This window comes from Corvus brachyrhynchos, unplaced genomic scaffold (genome assembly GCF_000691975.1).
Source record: "Corvus brachyrhynchos isolate BGI_N302 unplaced genomic scaffold, ASM69197v1 scaffold115, whole genome shotgun sequence".
Taxonomy (NCBI): domain Eukaryota; kingdom Metazoa; phylum Chordata; class Aves; order Passeriformes; family Corvidae; genus Corvus; species Corvus brachyrhynchos.
The window spans coordinates 24426396-24447243 of NW_008239553.1; the positions used below are offsets into that span (position 1 = coordinate 24426396).

The 20848-nt window shown below is 50.1% G+C and overlaps 1 protein-coding gene across 1 annotated transcript in view; it reads left to right on the forward strand.

The window, feature by feature from the left end:
* Positions 1-1538: 1538 nt before the first annotated feature.
* The window catches only part of TMEM63C (transmembrane protein 63C), a 28536-nt gene continuing 9226 nt past the window's right edge, over positions 1539-20848 (forward strand). Inside the window, exons 1-7 of the mRNA XM_008639622.2 lie at positions 1539-1689; positions 2279-2351; positions 14982-15096; positions 15366-15586; positions 15911-15990; positions 17127-17214; positions 20445-20482. Coding sequence (XP_008637844.1) covers positions 15389-15586; positions 15911-15990; positions 17127-17214; positions 20445-20482 — 404 coding nt within the window. The 5' untranslated portion in view covers positions 1539-1689; positions 2279-2351; positions 14982-15096; positions 15366-15388. The remainder of the gene's footprint in view (positions 1690-2278; positions 2352-14981; positions 15097-15365; positions 15587-15910; positions 15991-17126; positions 17215-20444; positions 20483-20848) is intronic.

Below are 20848 nucleotides of genomic sequence, written 5' to 3' on the forward strand. Positions count from 1 at the left end.
GGCAAACAACAGTTCTGGAAATGTAGCTGGGGAGTGGCTCCCAGCTGTTGCCCGAAGTGAGCCTGTGGTATCCTCAGGCAAGGTCTGGGGCTTCTGCATTGTCCAAGCCAAGGTGGCCCTGCCAGAGGAATCCTCTCGCTGCGCTACCCATGCAGCAAGGTGACCCACGCTAAGGTGACACTTCCCCACCAGGCTGAGGTGCTGAGATCGTGTGAGGGCTGGCAAGCTGGGGCTGACTCTTGAGGCATGGAAGTGGCTGGCCATGGACCACAGGCACCTGTGCTGCCAGGATCCCAGCCAGCATTGGGACAGCCTCTAGTAACATGGGGCTTGGGACACACCTGGCTGGAGGATCTGGTTGGGATGGTCTTCTTGGCATGGCTGTGGTTTGGAGCAGAGTGTTCGTACTTTGAGATATTCAAAACCTTCTGGGACACAGTCCTGAGGAACCTCTTCCAGCTGACCCTACTTTGAGAAGGGAGGCGGCCCTTCAGCCTCAATGCTTCTGAGCTTATTTGTGCTGTTGTCTGACAAATTCAGTCACCGTGGGGTAATCCCCAAGGCAGCATTAGAGAAATGACGACAGGCTGAAGTTTGCCTAGCTTCCCTTTGTCTGCAGCATTCTGAAGGTCTCTACAAGACTAGGAGACTGCCAGGGCTTGCAGGCTCCAGGCTGGGGATGTGCCCTGTTCACTGTGTTTCTGGGCTGCTTTTCTCAGGGAGGGCACAACTACCTGGAAGTGTAATGGCAAAGAGGACAGAAAAATGAACCAAACTTTAAAGACTTCAGAGTAAACTTGTTCTGTGCCTTGTTTGACTCTTGACCTGCTGCTGAATAGAATGGATGGATTAAAGTCAGGACTTAAATTAATGATCATAAAGTCATGACCTAAGTACCTGTTTTTAATCGTGTACACTTCTGCTCTTTTCCTAAAGTTAAGTTGATTCTCAGTGATGAGCATGATGTAGGGCTTAGGGCTGAGCAGGAGGCTGCACTATGCTAAGTGAGTGAGTTTATAGCTAACATATGGTTTTTTAGACAATGTCTATATTTCTTGCATTAAAAAATGGTGAGTGATGCATTTCTTATTAGATATCACTTAATTATTTATTATAAATTTGGTCCAGCTATATTTCAGTGGAAAATGAAGTCCAATTGAAAATGCAGAGTGTGAGCATTTTAAAGTGGTTTCTAGTTGGTTAAATAAAACTGCTTAAGATGTATGAAGACATTATTTATATATGTAATGAATTTAACAATGCTATACTGCTATACTATATTGTATTACTATAATACTGTATCATAGGAACAGAATTGTATTATAGGAGATACAAAATATAGCCAGTGATATAACCTGATTATTTCTGACATTTAAGAATTCAGAACTAGTAGAGATTATCCTCTCACAGTTCATCTTCATTAGGCTTTGAAAGGGAACCAGGCTTTCCTGCATTAACCTGCAGTAATTTTTCAGAACTTTTACTAAACTAATCAGTGTACTAAGTTAATGGAAACATTTTTTCCCCTCTACTTTCAAAAAAGGTTGCTGCTGTCAGAGCCACTTTTGCAGTTCATCAGGCTTTAGCTCCAGGTGCTCAACCACTGAGTGGATCTGGCAGCAAGGACATACTGCATGAATTTCCAGTGACTTACTTTTCACTGATGAGAGACATCTGGGGTCTTAGCATGTAGGTTTTAAGAACTTCTAATTTTAAATTTGCTGTCTTTAATTTAAAAAGTTTTTAGTTCAGTCAAAATCTGATTGCTTTTCAGTCAGGTGTATGTTTCCAAGAATCATAATTCTTTTATTTGTTCTGGTTCCAAGTCCTCTTTATTGCTTTTTCCTTTCATATTACTGCTGCTAATCTTCTCATCAAGCAGTTTCATTTGATTTTTCTGTTGGGAGGTTTTCATCAAGCTTAATTTTCTTTTACCCAAGTTTTTAATTTCTTATGTTTTCTTTCATGAAGTTTCATCAAATTTTTCCTTCTTTAAAAACAAAGAAAGGCTAAACAAAGGAAATAATTGTGGTAGTGGCTGTGTAACCTCCTGAGAATTGTGCATTTTAAAGACTTTCATGTTTTGTTCAGTCATTTCAGGAGTCAGAGGATTGATGTCTTTGCAAATACAGTCCTCTGATATCCTACACATTGGGCTGGAAAAAGCTAGCTGTGGAAAATTTTAGTAACTGAACTTAGAGAAACTATGACCATGCCCTAAGTCTTGTCTTGGGTACATACATACACTGTGATGACTATAGCTTTGTGTGTGCTCCAGGTTTCAGGATTCCTTCATCCCGGCAGCTACATCTGAAGGACCAGCTGCTTATCTGGTCAGTCCCTGCACAGAGGTAAACTTCGGAGGTTTCTTTCCCTCCATAATGAGAAGGTGAATTCCAGCCCTCTTAAAAGGCATGTTGCAGTTTGTTTCAGCAGAGAAGAGATTTCACTCCGTATTTCTTTGGGCCTTGTTTTTTTGTTTTTTGGGGGCTTTGGAGGGTTATTTTGGTTTTGGGGGGTTTTGAGGAGATTTTTGGGGGTTTTGTTTTGGTTTTTTTTGTTGTTTTGTTGTTGTTGTTTTGGGGTTGTTTATTTTTGGTTTTGTTTTGTGGAAAATATCCTGGAGGCAGCATAAATTTCTGTTATATGTGTAGCCTTAAAAAGTCCAAGCTTTGAGCAATACTCAGGGTATCCATTTAACTCCCCAGGTGCCCACGGGAGCCCTCCATGCCAGTGCTGTGTCCTCCCCATCCCCTGGGGCAGGAGAAGAGCTGCACAGGCATTTGATGGGACCCTGCCGACCCTCGGCTCCAGGCCTGCTCTCAGTGCTGCAGGCTGGTTGTGTGCTCCCTGAACACGCTGGGGAAAGCTCTCGGTTCCTCACAGCTCACCTTGTTTGAGAGGTAGAAAGCAGGGAGAGTGTTTGTGTCAGCAGGTATCTCTCCCCCTGACTGAGCAGAGCTAAGCTGGGGAGCTGGGTTTTGTGGCCATGCCCTGTGCGTGGCCAGCCTGGTGCTCTGCACAGCAGCAGCAGCACTGTTGGAGCTCTCGGGTTCAGTCTGGTCCTGCAGCTCATTTAGCACTGGGTTTCTCCATGACATGGTGAGCATTAGGAGGAGCCTTTCCAGTGTCCTCCTGTGGCTCTTCACACCTGGCTTTTGTTACTGCTTGGTCCCCTCCCTCCAGCATGACATTCGTGTGCCCCATGACACAGCTGTGCTGCCAGGAGAAGCATGGAAAGCAGCTGGGCAGAGTTTGGAGGCTCTGTGTGTGTCCTGCAGGTATCAGTGTATCCCCAGGGAAGAAGCAACAGTGGGAATTCAGCTTCATGAATGGGAATTCGACTTAAATGTTGATGCCCACCGCTCTGGGCTGCCTGTTCAGAGCTCTGCTCACCCTCCCAGGGCTGTGGTTGGTACAAGGATGGTGGGATGAGCCAGAACCTCCATAGTATCTGTGGTTGCACAGATTTTTGTCTCTAGTGAGTGCAGGTGTGCTACTGGCAATAGTGAAGCTGAGGGGTATTTCGCTGCGGGATGTGTCCATGCTTTACTGGCAGTGCTGGTTGCCCCAGGGAGTCAGTCTGGGAGGTGGCAGCTGTGCTGACGTCTCATGCATTCGTACCTTGCATTTTCCCAAACTGGCTGGCAGTGTTTCCAGGTGGAGAGATGCTTCTCAGAGCAGGGACGGCAGCTGTGCTGCACAGTGAGCACCAAACTGCCCCTTACATCAGTCAGATAGTGGATGAGGAGGTGAAGACCCTCACTCATTTACTAAATGCCTTGCTCGTGCTGCAGAGGTCAAATATGGGATCAGGTTCTTGGGGTGCTCAGTGCAGAGCCACAGTACACGGTGGCAAGTTGGGATATGCTGGGTGGGGATGCAGGCAGGGAGAACAGCCTATCCAAAGCCAGGGATAAAGCAGGAGCCTTGTCTGGGACTCGGCAAGGATACCCAGCCACTCCCCAAACAACTCCATATCAATGCCGCATCCCCAAACATCTCTTCCAAAATGGACATAGAGCCTGTCTGATTCCTGCTAATTGTGGCAGGGCCTCAATAGCTGCTGGGCTGTGGAGATGCTTGCAGTGGTTCTTGCTGCGACACTGATCACTGCCAGGTAGGAGGATCAGAGAGAGATATACCATCCTGCTGACACTGGGTCCCCAAATCTCTTCAGCCAGCTATATTCCTAGTGCTGGCTCTACTATGCCCAAACCACCCTGGAAGAACGAGGAGTCATGAACTTGGGGAGGTTCCTTTTGCAGCCATCTCCTGCAGTGCCTCATGTTTAATTTCCCATTCTTACCTGTTCCATGTGAGCAGTGTTTATGTGGAGCACAGGGGGTGGCTGCCTGGGGACCCTGTGCTGCTGGCGGAGTGGGCAAATCAGCTCAGGGGCTGCCAGCCCTTCCCTGAGCACCAGCCTGGCTGTGTGGCCCTTTATGTAGGGAAGGTAGGCTTGTGAAGAGAAGCCAGGGACAATCTCTCTGCCTTCCCTCTGATTTTCTCCCTGATCCTAGACAGCCTTTTTCCAAGGCTGAATTGCGCATGAAGCATCTCTGATGCTGCCTTTTGGATGCAGCATGTTTGAAAGGATGCAACCCCCAGCAAACATGCCAGGCTGGGCTGGCAGCCCCTGTGCAGTGTTGTGTTGTGTGCTCTTGCAGCAGAAAAAGTTTGCAGGTCGCTCTGTGACCACCCCACTGCCAAATCTGCCATCTGTCTCACATCCTCTGGGCGATGCTGTGCCTCCCAGCCCACGGCTTCTCTTCTCCCAATGCCTTGTCCCTTTCCCAGCCTGGCTGCTGTACATGTCCAGATGTGACACTTCCTTCTCTGCCTAAAGGAAAGAAAAACATTTCTTGTGTTTTTCTCCATCGCATCCGTCACTCCCAACACCCCTTGCGCTGGTGTGGGCAGCTGCTGGCTAGTGGGTATAGCCAGAGCAGGGCAGGACAGCAGCGCAGTGGGTGCAGGCAGTGCCAGCTGCAGCACTGGCACAAGAGTCTGTTTGCTGACCATCTGTGTCCCATTCATCCCCTGTGCTGGGCCACCCGCCTGTGATAGGTGTGTATTGGGGGGATCATGAACCCCACTTCTTGTCCCGAAAGTCCTATGATTTCCTTCTTATCTCTGGTGCTCCAGGGCCATTTGACTCCCCAGATCCTTACCATGGAGGAGATGAGAGCAGGCTGGTGGGTGTGATGGGCTGCCTGCTCTGCTCTGCTTGGCTCTCCTGTGCCCTGCAGCAGGTACATGGCTGTAGCTGTGCTCAGGTGTTGTGGGCAGGGGAATTCCTGGGGATGATGCAAACGATGGGGACAAGTCTTGTCACCGTACATGCGCACCTGTCTCACTAGAAGGAGGTCGAAACAGTCATGCTTTGCAGAGCCACTTGTCTGCAACTCCACATGTGCCTGGGAGAGCTACCTTCCTTCCTGGCTGAAGCAGCAGCTTTCCTCTCATCCCCCCCAAAAGCTGTGTGGGCTGCAGAGACAACTGGATGTGTGCCTCAGCGACCGGGGGAGAGTGACTACCTGCTCCCTCCACTTCCCTGGTGAATAGCGTTGCCAAGATTGCCCTGCATGGTGTGCACCATCAAAAGCTTTCCCTTCCCTTTGATGCACTATTGACTCAAACCGGTGTGCAGAGTGCTAATCCCTCTGGCACTGCTGGATGTAACTAGCATGGCTGGATGTGACTGAACAGTGACTGCTGGGGCCATCCCCACTTGTGCAACCCACTGGTGCCAGAGCCTTCACTGAGCTGCCAGCTCCCGTGCTCCCAGGGCAGTGTGATTCATCCCAGTCATATGGTGTTACCCAAATCTGCTCAGAAGCTGGGCAGAGGTGGGAGGAAAGCCTTGTCAAGGCCAGGATTGGTGAGCGGTTGTGCTCATGGGCTCCTGCTGCAGCGCAAACCTCACTCTGCCCTTGGCACCAACCACAGGCAATAGAAATGTTCTGGCTCTGCTCTAGATTTTACATGCACTAAAATCATATTTTGTGTGTGTGTGTATGTATGTGTATGTAGTGTTGTAATCCACTGCTCTCAGGAAGAAGTTTCTGTGCTTGCAGAGAGGGGAGCTGGGCAGGGCAGGAGTGTTTCTTTGCTTCTGCAGCAGAGTCAGCTGTGGAGGATGTTGTGACTGCTTGAAGATGGGGAGAAGTGGAGGGTGGAGAGGCTGGTGGCAGCCAGGCACCAAGGCATACCCCAGAACAGTGTGGAGGACCATGTCTGAACCCAGGCGAAGGGGATCAACAGGATAACCGTAACACTGCCCAGTGGCCCCTAGGAAGCTGTGGGATGAGGGTGCTTGGTGGGAGGGTGCTCCCAGCTTCCTGTCAGGCAGCAGCAGGCTGGAATGGAGCAGAGCTGTGCCCAGCAGCACAAGTGCCAGGCCCTCGGTGCCCACCGAGGTGGGCTCCCTACACATTGTGCAGCAGGCTGATGGGCATCAGCCGTGAGGCGGGCTGGCTGGAGCTCAGCAGCTGAGAGCAGCTGCACAAGGGCTTGAAATGTGCCTGCTTTCTTCACCAACTCAACAGTGAGGTCCCTGCCATCCCCAGGTGTGTCATGCTGTCCTGGCCAGGCAGGACAGCGGGGTGCAAAGCCACCAGTATTGCCTGGCCCAGCCACTGCAATATTGGGCTTCCCAGTCTGCATCCTTCTCATGCACAACCCAACTCCTTGCCAGTCTCCTTCCCTCTGCCCTCGGGTGGAGTTCCCTCAGGTGATGGCCCCAGCCATGCTGGCTGCTCCCATGGCTGGCAGTCTCTGCAGCAAGTGGCTTTATAAAAGGCATCAGATAAATGTCCCACTCTTCCTTTCTACCTCCCACAGCTCCCTACTCCCCAAACAGTGGAAGGAACTTGGGGAGGAAAGAGCTGCCTTTTCCCTATTTCCATCCTGTCTTGTTCCCTATCTCCAGGAACCAAAATGCACCTGGCATCTTGTGGCATTGTGAAAGATGCCTGTGACTTGTGGTGACAGCTTCAGTCTGGGCCCTGACCAAGGCACAGCTACTCCTGGTTTCTGTACAGGTTTCCACAAGGGAGTGTTTTTCCCAGTGGAGGTGGCACTTTTCCTTCACAAAGGCCTTAAAATCCTCCTCTCTGTGAGCACTGTAACCTGGGTGGCAGAGGAACAAATCTGCTTGTAACTGCCTGACATCCCACCACTATTGCAGCCTTGCTGAGATGTGCCTTCCTCGCTCTTCAATGCCAAATGGGAGCTGCCTCTGTAAAGTAGGCTGTGCATGGGGGCACATGCTGGAGCTGGCTTGGAGCTGGCAGCTGATAAGGAACCTGGAGATACCCTTTGCAGGGAAGTTCAAGCCCTTCCCTAGGGCCAACTGCTGCCATGTACCTCAGTCACACAGGCAGCAGGGGCTGGGAGTTGTTCTCATCTGCATGTATCATCATTAATTAATTGCAAGTGCAGGGGTTCCTCTGGGACTGTGAACAGCATGCATCAGCCCAGCTTGGAGCAGGAATCTGGTGGTACCACGATGTCTCTTTACTGTTTTCCTGAAATACTGCTTTTCTGAATGGACGTGTGTATGCATGTGTATAGGTTAACTGAGAACCCCAGCGTGATACCCTTTCCCTTTCCCATGTGTGAGCTCCCCATTCCCTGAAGTCAACCCTGGCTTTGTCATAGTATCATACAAAAGTTTGGGTTGAAAAGGACTTTTAAATGTCTTCTAGTCCAATGCCTATGTTCATGCAGTAAGCATGAACATCTTCAACCTGACCAGGTTGCCCACAGCACTGTCCAACCTGACCTTGAATGTTTCCAGGGATGGGGCATCTGCCACCTATGTGGGCAACTTGTGCCAGTGTTTCACCATCCTCAACTTAGAAAATTTCTTTCTTATATCTAGTCTGAATCTATCCTCTTTTAGTTTGAAACCCTGTCGCTACGAGGTGTATTGAAAAGTCTGTTCCCATCTTTATTATAAGGCCCCTTTCCCATCTCCCTGCTCCCAGCCATCACCTACCAGCAGCCCAGCAGTGCCCTGCTCTCTGTGTGGGCTGGGTCTGGTCCAGGTAATCCTTTGTGCTGAAGAATGTTGATTTAAGTTTTATCAGAGGACAAGGGTGCATGATGCTCTGGGGAGCTTGCAGCCCCATTAGCTCATGTTTGCTTGGTGCATTGCACACACAAAATGTTCTGTGGCGGGCTGTGTGCACAGCAGGAGAGTGAAATGCAAACCAAATACGGGTTAGAGCCAACCTGCACTGGCAGCTTAGTCAAATGTGGCAAAAATGGCTGGGGGTGGAATAAATAAATTCCGCTCCGATTCTTCCTTCCCAATCTCAGTGCGCTGGCTTCGGCAGCCGCTGGCTCGCACATGTGTGGAGGAGGCGCTGGAGAAGAGCTGCTCTGTGCACAGCATCTCCCACACACACTGGCCCAAACAAATCTCCCTGGCTGTAGGTCTCACTGTAAGCACTGTTTGCTCTTGGTTGCCTGGGGTTTGGCTTTATTCTGCCAAGGAGCACTGCAGCAAGTCAGTGTTGGCCTGCTCAGTCCACAGCATCCCTGCAGGAGAAGGGGCCTATGCAGGTGGCTGTTTGGAAGGCCACAACCATTGTCCTGCAGACAGTCCCAGTAGAGGCTGGGGATTGGGTTACCTTCTCATTCAAAAACTTCATGGAACTTAGTCTGCCCAAGTGCCAAAAACCCACCCTGCATGGTGGTTCTGGGGAAGAAGGGGAGGGCAGAGAGCTGTGAGTGATGTGACAGCCACCACAGGAACACATAGCAGGGGAGGGGTTTGTACTGGTTTCAGGTGAGTCCCTGGGGCAGCATGACCCTGCACAGGGTTTCCTGAAGGTAGTGGCAACCTGCCAATCCTAAGTGCAGAAAAACTTGCTTAGCTCCCCAAAACGGGGTCAGTCTCAGCCTCCTAGTGGGTTACATTATTTAGACGAACAGTGTGGCAGGGCAGGTTGGGAATGATGAAGCACTGGGGGAGGAGCAGCAGTGCCAAAGGCAAACTCACCGCTGAGGGGAAGGACCTCACTGTGGGGTTTGCATGCCTGGGTGGGCTCATGGGTTGGCTCTTTCCCCAGCCTCCCTGCCCTGGCTGGCAGTGAGCCTGGCTTCGTACTCCTCAGCGAGAGAGCAGTGCCAGAGCTTACTGGTAGGGAAGATGAAGTTTATCCACTTTTAAGCAGGTTTATGTTACGCAGTCATGCACTCACATTTGTTTTCTCATTAAGTGGTGGGTGTGGGTGTGAAATGGAGTAGAATCAATGAAATATGAGTCCTTCTGACCTCTCCGAGTGATCATATCTTCATTGGCAATGACAAAAGTAGTATTTGAGCAGGTGTTTTGTACCTGTTAGGAGTCATCTGTTGCTGCAGAGTGGTCCTTTGCCTCCAACCCTTACTAATGCCATCCTCCATAGCCCACAAGACATGTTGCTGCTTGTGGTATGGTCCTCCTTGTTTGAAAGATGCATCTGATTTGCAAGAGGCTAACAGAACAGGCTGGTGCATGTCCCATATCCTGCTGGTGATAGGATGGGGTCTTCTGCTGGTGGGTTGTCTGTCTCGCACCCTGACAGGGTCTGGGAACAGCATTCACACCGGTGTCAATGAGCCCTGCCCAGGGATGCTGCTGCCCCACAGGTGCTCACCTCACCGACCATGAGCAGCCAGAATCTCTCTTTGCTTTTTGGACCTGGAGGCCATTCATCTTAAGAGGGAAGGTTGAAGGGAGAGCCAGGGAGGAGTGCCTTGGACCTCTGTGGGGTTTTGGAGGGCTGTGTCTGTGGTCCCATCCCCTCTGTACTCATACCCCTTGGGGATAGATGTGGCCCATGGTGTGCCTGTTCTCCCACGCACCAAGTTACAGGAATGGAGAGGTCACCATGCCCTGTGGTGCCAAAACTGCTGGGGGGTGTGTTGAGCTCAGTGCAGGCTGCTGCTGAGCCTTTTCCCATCCCGAGGTACTTGGTTAGCCCTGCTGAGTAAGTGGCAGTGGCTCAGGTTTCCTTCCCTCCCTGTCACTGCAGTCCTGCAAAGTCAGTCACTGCAGTCCTGCAGGGTGGGATGCTGGAGGTTTGCCTGCCTGCCTGGTCCTGTGCACACCACCAGGGCATGAACCTGATCTCCCTGTTACAGCATCCTTGTTTTTCCCTTCCACAGCCTGGCCATGACTTTGTGATGGAAGAAGGATGTTGAAGCAGTCAAGTAGCATAGATGCTTGTTTTCTAACTCTAGGTCCTCAGCCTGGCTGTTCTGTGTGGCCACAGACTGCTCCATCAGCAGCCCCATGCCCTGGTTGCCCTCTAGCCAGCCAAAGTCAGTAATCCCACCTGTGCCAGAGTGGGATGCTAAGGCTGGATGAATGTAGGCATGCTGGGAAACCCAGCTTAGTCATCTCAATGCTCCCAAGACTGTTTTGATGTTTTGCTACTCCAGCTGTCCGTGAATCCCCTAGCAAATGAGTTTGCTGGCAGGATGTTTAATTGCATTCGCATAAAAGACATGCCTTATCTTTAATTGGAAATCTGATTCTCTGGATTAGTGCCCACCCAACCGGAGAGAAGAAACATATGCTGATGTATCAACAAAACAGAGGGCAGTGAATATTCAAGGCAAACCTTACATGCACTGAAAATGCTTCATAGAAATTATCCAGCAAATCAGTTTCAATGGAAAATCTCATGCATTCACTGTCCATTCACAGGCCACAAAGAGGAGAAAGAATTGCCCTACATGTTTTCTGACTTTTTTCTAACCCTATTTTAGTATCTTTCCTCTAAGTAAGACCTATGATGGATAGACCATATATTGAAATTTCTGCCTTTATGTTATTGCTTCATTTTCCCACCTGCAGCCCTGTCCACCCTTGTGTTTCTTGACTAGTGCATTGCTGTCAGTTCTCTGGACAGTGGCTGCTCTGAGGAACATCTGCCTGTGGCTGGCATCTAGAGGCCCTGCCTCATACACAGCTGATGGGTAGCTGTCCTGACACCTTCTGGAGGTGAAGGTACCCATCCAGCTCTGTTATTCACAACAGTATTTGTTCCTTTGGCCCCTAAAGATTGGGAAAAGCACAATGGCAGTGGCATAGCTGGGAACAGGAATTGGGTTGGTGATGCTGTGGGTTTTGTTGAACCTTTCAGATACTACTGCAGAGTGCCATCAGCTGAGTATTGCAAAATTCTGAATTTTCTCATTTGTATGATGTGAAAATTTAGCTTGGGCATTTCAACAATGACTTTAAGTGTGACCTACAGTGTCCCTGTGATTTCTCATTCTGTATGCCAAAAAACTTGCCTCTCCAACCAGAGGGAGTTTGAACATGTTCTAGAGGTCTGCATTTAAGCTGTTCTTGGCGCACATGAGCAGAAATCTCCTCCACTGCTTCTGCTGCATGCTGTTGCTAGAACATATACATGACTTACTTTTAGCTGGTTGCTCCCATTAGTTATTTTAATGGTACCACTGCAGCTATATAATTTGCATAAGCTTTTCTGAGAGCAGCACCATAAAAGGTGAGACTAGCTGGAACAAATGGCCTAGAAAAGTAGTGATTTGGGTATTTGGAGGTGAGTTTCTGTGGCTATCTGGCAATGAAAGGACCAGCGAAAAGGCAGGAAAGTGGCTTGAGATCAGGTTCAGAGGAGCTGTGATACGCTGCAAAGGCTGTGTTTACAGGCCTGAGCATGATATCACAGCTCCTTTGGACTCCTTTGGAGTTGGAGGTGCTTAAGAGAGAGAGGACAGAGTTGGACTGGGTCTTCAAGTATCTTCTACTCTGAAATTTCTCTGTGCAGTCCGGCATTGTATCAGCAGTGCTGTGTGGAGAGAAATGGGCTGAAAGGGTGAAGGCTTGCTTTTGGGAGGTTTCTGGGCAGGAGAGCTGGGAGCAGGAGATATTAGCACCATCTCCAGGAGGAACCCGTTGCTTTTGGCCACCAGGAGCAAAATATCTGATACGGGAGAGAAGGGGATAGCAACAAGCACTTGATAGAGAAACACAACTTGTGCAGATCCCTGTGAAAATCCCTCTCACCCTGCCATCCTCCAACAGGATGTTCCTCCTACGAGCGTGAAGCCGGTGCCTAGAAACAAGCTGCAGGATCTTACTGCTGGGTAGTGGAGTGGTGGTGACTGAGAAGGGACTTGGAGGTTGCTAAGAGTCTCCTTGTTTATTTGCTGATGGTCTAACAGCTCCCTCGGTCAGAGACACACTCTCCTTGTTAACAAAAAGGCAGTGAATTATTTAGCAGCTGAAAATGCCAGATGGCAATAGCTCTGCTGCTTACAGGAGGAGGGGAGAGAGGGAGACATGCACATGGTGGGGAACAGATTGAGAGCATTTCCATAGCAAAAAGCAGACCCCGGCTAGAGGTCCTAGTGGCCCCGGGTGGTTGCCTGATGGCAAGCAGGAGGCAGGCAAGCCAGGGCAAACAGCTGCTGCTTGCCAGAGTAGCCCCCTCACTTCTTCCAGGTCTCTTCTGGAGGTCCCTTTTCAGGGGTCATTATCCTGGTGGGACCATGCTGGCCCTTGAAGTACAGGACTCCCAGCCATGGCTGGGAGGCAGGCTGTGACTGAGGGCACTACAGGGATGCTTTGCCAGCCCATCCATCACTCCACACCCAGGTGCAAGTATCAGCCCCAAGTCTACTGGGATGCCCTTTGGAGAAGTATCAGCATATCTCAAGTGACCTGGCAGTTCTTTTGAGAGTCTCACTAATGTTCAGCCATCCTAGCTTGGGCAGTGATGTCTCCAGACACCACAGACTGGACAGATGGAAGTGTATATGGATAGGAACCTCCAAGGAGAACTGAAGATGCAGCATGGGCAGGTCTGTAGCAGACACGGAAGCCCATGGCTCAGCTGACGTTGCACCATGTGCACAGGAAGAGGGACTGCCATGTGTCTGCATGTCCTGGGGCCTGTAGCTCAGCAGCTTCTGACATCCCTTCAAGGCATCTATGCAGGTAGTCAGATGCCAACCTAATACTGCAGTGGGGTGAGGCTCAGGCTCTTCTGGGCTCATAGCCTTGGTCCAATCATCCGAGCCACTCCTGGGCTTCCAGTGAAGATTTTTCTTTGGGATGGAATTTATGCTTCAGAAATGAAAATAGCAAGTCACCATCTTTTTTTGTGTATTTAATTTGAAAACTGCAGGCACCAAGAGTAGTTCTTAAATTCTTCAACACTCTGGAGAGCCTGAGTTGAGAATCCCTTGGGAATCCTCAGTGTCCAGGCTGTCAGATATTTTTTTCTTTTTTTTCCTTTGTTTTTCTTTTTTTTTTTTTTTTTGTCAACTCTTGTGTTTGAAAACCTCCCTCCTCTTCAGCTTATTCTTTCCCTGGATGAGGAGGTCAAAGAGAGTCAGTCTCTCAGGCATGTAATGTATGTCAGCTCCTGCAGCAGCACTCTTGCCCTGCCCATTCTGGTCAGCTGTGGGATGGGGGTGTCTGGGCGCCTCGTGACTTTAGGACAGGACTCCTCAAGCAGCAAACTGCAAGCTCTAAGAGAGAGAGGCTGAGGCCACAGCCATGCATATAAAATTAGGTGCCGCTGTAGTCCCCCATCTGTCACACTGACATAGAACAAGTAAATGTTTCCTAACAAAAGCAAATCTGTGTAGAGCTTAGGAATATCCTCTTTCTAAGCCAAGTCATTTTCTGTGTGATGTCTCTGTGCTCCTCAAGGACCTCTCAATTAGGTTTCCTTTGGTGTTGAAGAAGAGTTGATCCTGTTTGTTCTTGGTGGCAAAAACAGCCATAAACACTTTGCATCTCCACATCCCTGGAGGTCCCATCTGTCTTTGTTTGCATTCTCCTCCACTGCTTAATTAAACCATGGGTCCTGCTTCTCTTCCTCCGTCCTGTTCATGTGGGCTTTGAGTGTCCTCCAGCAGGGATCACCTGGTGCTGGGTGACTGCAGGGGCCATAGCAGGGTCTCAGTTGTGGCTGGAATGTAGATAAAAAGCAAGGAGAAGAATGAATGCCCAGTGGCTTGGATGCAAAGCTCACAGGAGTACATGTTATAAACCACTCTTGAGTTTTCACCTAGCCTTTGCACTGGTCACAATGTACTGACCACAATATACTGTGCCCATCATGTCTTATAAACTTCAGGCAGGCCTGAAAATGTTCTTGTCAGGAGCACAAGTTCCTAAGAATAGAGATATAGAATAAATGTGGTTGGAAGGGCCCCCTTGGAGGTCATCTGATAAAGGTCCTTGCTCATGGCCAGGCCAGCTTCAAAATTATATTTGGCTGCTCAAGGCCTCCAAAGACTGTGGTCTCACCACAGACATAGCTGTTCTCTGAAGGCCATGCAGCTCTCCAGGCACCAGAAGCAGCTGGCTAAAGGTGTTGAGGGTGACTCCAAGGCTCAGAGGCAGGACAGGTACATGAGGACAAGAGACTCTGGCCCACTTGTTCCCACCCCATATTAGTTAGTGTTTGCTGTGCTGGTTCCCTCTCCTCATCTTTGTATGGTGAGTGCAGCAGCTGTTTGGCACTGTCCTGTGGCATCCCCATGAGTAAAAACCATGCTGTAGAGTGGTAATTCCCAGGTGCCCCAGGCACTGCAGGCTTGGAGAGGATCCACTCCTATCTAAAGCATGGTGGTAGGAAAGGTTATGGAAACAAGCCGCAGTCTTGGCCATTAATGGCCTTTAAGTGTCTCCTGCCAGTGGGGACTGTAACCTATGGTATCAGCTCCTGGGGAAGGTGGTGGGAAGCCTGGCATTTAGGGTTTTGAGAAGCTGACTCTTCTGAAGAGATCAAGATATCTTGGAAAGCAATTGGAAAGCAGGTGGAACGATGAAAGGGAAGTCCTCTAACTCCTGAGTCACACAGATCTTGATGCTGGAGGAAGACATCAGGCTTAGGGATATTCCATAGGCAGTAGATATCTGGCTGTGGGGAGAGAAGCGAGTGCAGCCCCAGCAGCCCAGTTGTCAATATCATCATTGCTGTTTTTTTCAGAAATTCAAACAAATGCTTCAGCTTCTCATTCCTGCCTGCTGAGCACATCAGAGTGGCCATGGCTCAACCCAGCTTCCAGGACTGAGGAGCAGAGGTGGTGAGAGACCTGTCTCAGGTATGACAGAGACAACCAAATAGCGTGGGGTTTAATGGGGTGGGGAAAGGGCAGGAAGTAGCTGTGAGATTTCTTCAGCAACGCCTCTGTGTCCAACAACCTCTCCCTGAGAGAGACTGGGACTGGGGAAGGTCAGAGGTCACCAGCCAGTCCTCTCCCCTCCCTACCCTTAGTGAGCTCCTCAGACCTTGACGGAAGAGACCTGGAAGAGCCATGGCCTCTTTTCAAGCAATGGCTTCTCCATCCACACCCCTGCCTCTGTGTTGCAGGGTGAGACCCCACGCCGGCACTGATGGAGAGCACATACTCGATGGAGCCAGCACCTGATGGTGCCGGCCTCACCTCGCTGGATGTGCTCATCTTCCTGGATGCTCCAGTGAACAGCACGGAGGAGCAGTGCTTCAGCGCCCGCTCCCGCAGCACCGTCCTGGAGGGGCTGCCATTTGGTGGTGTGCCCACCGTGCTCGCCATCAACTTCACCCTCTGGCTGGTGAGGGCCAGGAGGGTGCCATTTCTAAGGGTTCTGCAGCCCCCACATGCACTGACAGCCACACGCAAGTGCAGCCTGTGCACTGGTGCACCTGGCTGACTGGGGAACAGGGATGAGTACAGAAGTCCAAGGGCTTTGCCCTCATCATGGTGGGCAGCCAAGGACACTTGGGCAGCAGTGGTGAGATTGTGGAGCAGGAACAGTTTGGAGCAAGAGTTTTGCATGAGCTTGGGCTCATGAGTGAGAAAGCAGAAAGGAGGGATATGAGAAGATCCCATGGGGTGAGACCTTGCAGCAAAATACTCCTCTTTCTTCCTCTTCCAGCTTCTCCTTCTAGTCTTCTCATGTCTTCGGAAAGCGGCTTGGGACTACGGACGCCTGGCACTGCTGATGGACAATGATAGGTGAGGAGGATGCAAAGCTGCTGCAGGTGATGGCTCCATTCTCTTCAAGAGGGCTGGAAGGAAGGCCAACACTGTGGGGTGACACACAGAGAAGTTCATCAGGTGTTGCTATCCGTTCTTCCCACTGGCAATGGCCTGGTGCCCCCTTTTCCCATGGAGACACAGCCACCATCTGTGGCAGGGAGAGGGAAAGCCCAGGCCAGCTTTCATCCCCTCTACCATTTGGTGACAGTGCTCTTGGTGCCATTGAGGGCACTGTTCTGGGAAGGACAAAGGCCCGAGAGCTGCTTTTGAGTGGGGACTGCGCCACTGCCTCTTCTCCTGCCAGTCTCTTGGGATGAGCAGGACTGGCTGGTGGAGGGGGCAGAGGGAGACACACAGCAATAAGACTGTTCCTCATGTCACCACAGCAACTTGCCTGGCCCATCATTTGGGCTAGGTGCAGAATTCCACAAAAATAAGCAGTGTTCTGGTAAAAAGGGAGCCCAGACCATATTTCCAGGTGGGCTGTTCTGCCCAGAACAGCCTGTCTGCCAGAGCACAGCTCACCTTGGACAACAAAGCATCTTTCATTGCCCAGGCAGGTGCACCCAGGAGGGGTCAGTGCAAGGCTGGGCAGCCCACAAGAGCAAGCTCTGTTAAGTCCTTCTCCTGCCTCCTCCGCTCTCCAGCTCCTCTTGGCCTCTGACTCTGGAGCTGTCTGGCAATGAATACGTGATGTTTCCCTTTACCAGTGAGATCAAAGGGCAATCAAGACTTAAAATGCAATTCCTTAAAAGGAATGATTACTTTCCTTTTTTACTGTAAAACCATTTGAGACATCTGAAAACAATGGAATAGAAATACCTGGTTCAACAGTCTCTTGTAATGGACCTAAGGCTACACCTCCATGAGCCCATCATGGGTCAGGGCCACAGAGAAGCCAGGGAGACTTGTTGGTGCAAAGGCAGCAAGATGCAATCCCTTTGTCCCAAGCCCAGCAGTAATCACTGTTCCAGGCCCAGTGTAGGATGCAGGGAGGGGGGAGGCATTTTCTGGGCTGCTCTCCTAGGAGAGACTTCTCCAAGGGTGCTTATGCTCTCCTGTCTGCTGCTTCTCTTCTGCCTCACCCATCCACTCATCCCCTCACTGCAAAGCCTGACGTCGCTTTTCTATGGAGAGCAGAGTGAGAAGGAGAAGTCCCCATCAGAGAGCAGCCCTCTGGATGCCGACAACAAGGATGTGGTGAGTGCCAGTGGCTGTGGCAGTGGGAACCTGGGCTGGGCTCATCCTGGCCTAGCCTGTCCTGTTCTTCATCAGAAACCCGGGTCAGAAGTTAAATGGGAGAAATTAAATCTCGTGCTCAACATCCTTTAGCAGTGGGGAATTCAGGGCTTTTTGTCCTGGGTTCTTTGAGGCATCTATTTTGAATGGCAGTTTGGAGGGATGCCCCTGTCAGGGCAACCGTCTCACAGCTGCACGGCTGTCCTTGCAGCTGTGGGAATCTAGTTGGATGCATGGCCAGAGCCTTGCTGCATGCCTCCCACACCACATTTCCTCCTCTGCTAGCATCGTGGGGCTTTAAAGTAGTCTTCTGTTTCTCTCTACCACACTAGGCTTTGCTGGAAACAAACACAGATGGACACATTTTGCTGCCCCTTTCTTTTTTGGCAGAAAAAGCTCAAACATCAGTCACTGGTATGACTATGAACAAATGTCATGACTTATTTAAAAATTGAGGCAGGAAAGAACCAAAAGAGGCAAAATCCTTGCAGGTGGCAGGAGGCCAGTTTAAAGGCTCTGTACCAGATGCTCTAGGCAAATGTATATTGCTCATCAAAAAATAAGTGAGAAAGACTACAGGGAAAGCCAGCACACTAAAGAGCAGATTAAAGGAGATTATTAGAAGCAAGAAGACATCCTTTAAAAAGTCAGACTGTTCACAAATGAGGAAAATCTCAACTCTGCCAGGTTAGATGTAAAATACACTAAGAGGAGTGAAGAGCAGTTATGAGGGAAAATTTGTAGAGATCATAAAAAGCTCAGAATCACAAAATCACAGAATGGGTAGAGTTGAAAGGGACCACAGTGGGTCATCTGGTCCAACCTCCTTGCTCAAGCAGAGTCATCCTAGAGCACATGGCACAGGATTGTATCTTGAATATCTCCAGTGAAGGAGACTCTACAACCTCTCTGGGCAATCTGTTCCAGTGCATGGTGCTTTCTTCCACTCCTCAGGCACCTCTCCTGATCACCAGGACTTCTCAAAGATGATCATGAGCTGCCTTGCTGTGGTGTCTGCCAGCTCTCTCAGCAGTCATGGATGCATCCCATCAGGCCCCGTGAACTGGTGGATGTCAAGTCTGGCTAGGTGTTTTCTAACTCAGTGCTCCTTTACCAGGGGAGAGTCTGTCTTCTAACATTCCTTTATCCTGATCTCTTGGGTCACAGATCCCAGAGGACTGGTCTTGTCAGTGAAGACTGATCCAAAGAAGTACTGGATTTTTCTTTGCACATCAGGAACAGGAAACATGCCAGAGGGTTTATAGTGCTGTTAGATATTGAAGATAGAAACTATTCACTGGAGGACTCAAAAATGCTGCCAGACAACTAAAGGAGGTTTGGGTGCCTTTATCCAGTAAGGAGATTGACCAGTTCATGCCCACGAGCCCTTCTCTGTGGGGATGCACCAAAACACCCCTCCAGCAGTGAGGTTGGAGGACGAGTTGCAATAAAAGCCTGACAAATTTCCACTGCCATCAGAAATTCCAAGGAGCAGGCACAGAACTTCTCACTCACCCTGAGATGAAAAGCCAGGATACTGACTGGAGTGTGCAACCTCTCTCCTGTGTGTGGGAATCCTTAAGAATGTGGAATCAGCTGATAAATGCTGTTTTTTCAAGAGGGTTTCTGGACAACCCAAGAAATTACAGCCCAGGGAGCTTGGGGTCTGCAGAGCCTCTTAGGCATGGCTGTCTGGAGCAGAGCCTTGGAGTAGGACATAGGAGGGGAACCTGCTGGGCTGTGCTAAGGGAGTGTCTGACCCCTCTGGAGCTGTTGGGGATGTGGGTATGCCTGCATGTCCAAAGCCTCCTGTGGCTTTTTATCAGATGAAGCTAAGCTGTAGGATAGGAGGGAATGTCCAGGCATGAATAAAGTCAAGGGATGGAGAGGAGGAAGAAAATGCCAGCTCTCACAGGGCAGAGTAAAGGAATCCCCCATGCTTGGTGTCCCTCCTATCCAAGGTCAGCATAAACAGAGCTGGTGAAGGCTCTGGAGCACAAGCCTTACGAGGAGCAGCTGAGGGAGCTGGAGTTGTTCAGCCAGAGGGAAAGGAGGCTCAGGGAAGACCTTATTTCTCTGTACAACTACCTGAAAGGAGGCCATAGTGAGGTGGGGGTCAGTCTATTCTCCCAAGTAACAAGACGCAGGACTAAATGGCTTCATTTGTAGCAGAGCATGTTATTGGAATATATTGGGTATTAGGAAAAAGTTCTTCGCTGAAAGGCAGGCTGCCCAGGGAAGTGGTAGAATCACTATTCCTAGAGGTATTTAAAGGGTATGTAGATGTGGCACTTAGGGACATGATTTAGTGGTGGACTCGGCACTGCTCAGTTAATGGTTAATGATTTTAGGGGTCTTTTCTAACCTTATGATTCTATTATTCTATATAACCTCCAGAAAGTAGTGAAGAGGCCAAATGGATGAGTGCTATTTGGCACAGCCATGACCTGGAGAACTGCAGAGGGACCTTGAACTTGCTTGATCTCTGGTGTTAGTACAATGTAAAATAATGCATAGGGGAGAAAACGCCTGTGCGTACACCGTGACAAGGAATAAGCTAGTACACAAGAACTTAGGCTGTCCTGTAGCACTCTACAGCAGTGCCACCTCAGCACCTGAGAGTAGTCAAAAAAGTGCATTGAATTTTAGGGGCTGTCAGGGAAGGGGAAGAGGAGGGAGCTCTGGAAACAGGAGCCTGTTACAGTGAGCCTCCTAAATATTCAGAGGAAGCTGAGGTCCAGCAAGTCACCCCTGAAACAGTAGGTTAATGCTTCACCTCAGCTTCCTCTGCAAATCTTTCTGCGGCCAAAAATATGCACCTGACAGCCATCAGGTTGGTTGATGTTTGTAGAGAGACTTCCCTGTCCCTTTATACTCCTGCCCTAGCAGACTCCTTGTTCCCCCTCACAGGAATTCTCTTATCACCACTTTCAAGGTTGCATGGTCCCTCAGGGCTCTTGCCACCTAGAAGAGAGGTCCTGCTCAGCTTCCCACCAGCTCTTTGGATGTGTTTTCCTTGCTTCTCCAGAGGCAGCTGCCTTTCCCACTGGGCTGAGCATTGCTGAGCTGCCATAGGCACTACCTCCATTTGCCCCCTGGCCCCCTGCACCACCTCTGCATGTGTCCCCAGCTCCTCACCAGGGAGGTGGGGATGGTTGCCCTTGTCTCATCCTGACTCTCTTTCCTTCTAGGGATTCTGTTCCTGGCTCCTTTCTATCTACCAGATGAAGTAAGTGTGTGCCCTTGGCATTATGGTCATGCCCCACCACCTCTGGGCACCGCTGGGGGAGCTCATCACCAGGAGCTGCTGGGACTAGCAGCAGAGAAGAGCCCTCTTAAAACATGCATTCTGAGGAGAGAGCAGAGAGCTCACCCCTGCATTTCCTCCTGGCCCCTAGATCCTATCCCAAAGAAAAGGGCTTCAACCTCTCCTGATAGGAACCAGTCCTGTAATGAGATGGCATCTGGAGGGCTGCTTGGGTCCCTCATTCTGTCTGTGCTCAAATCCTTTGTGCCACAGTCAGGATGTCATGAGTTGGTGTGGGCTGTGAGAGACTGGAGAAAGCCAGTGTCCCCATGGCGGGGGGGGGGGGGG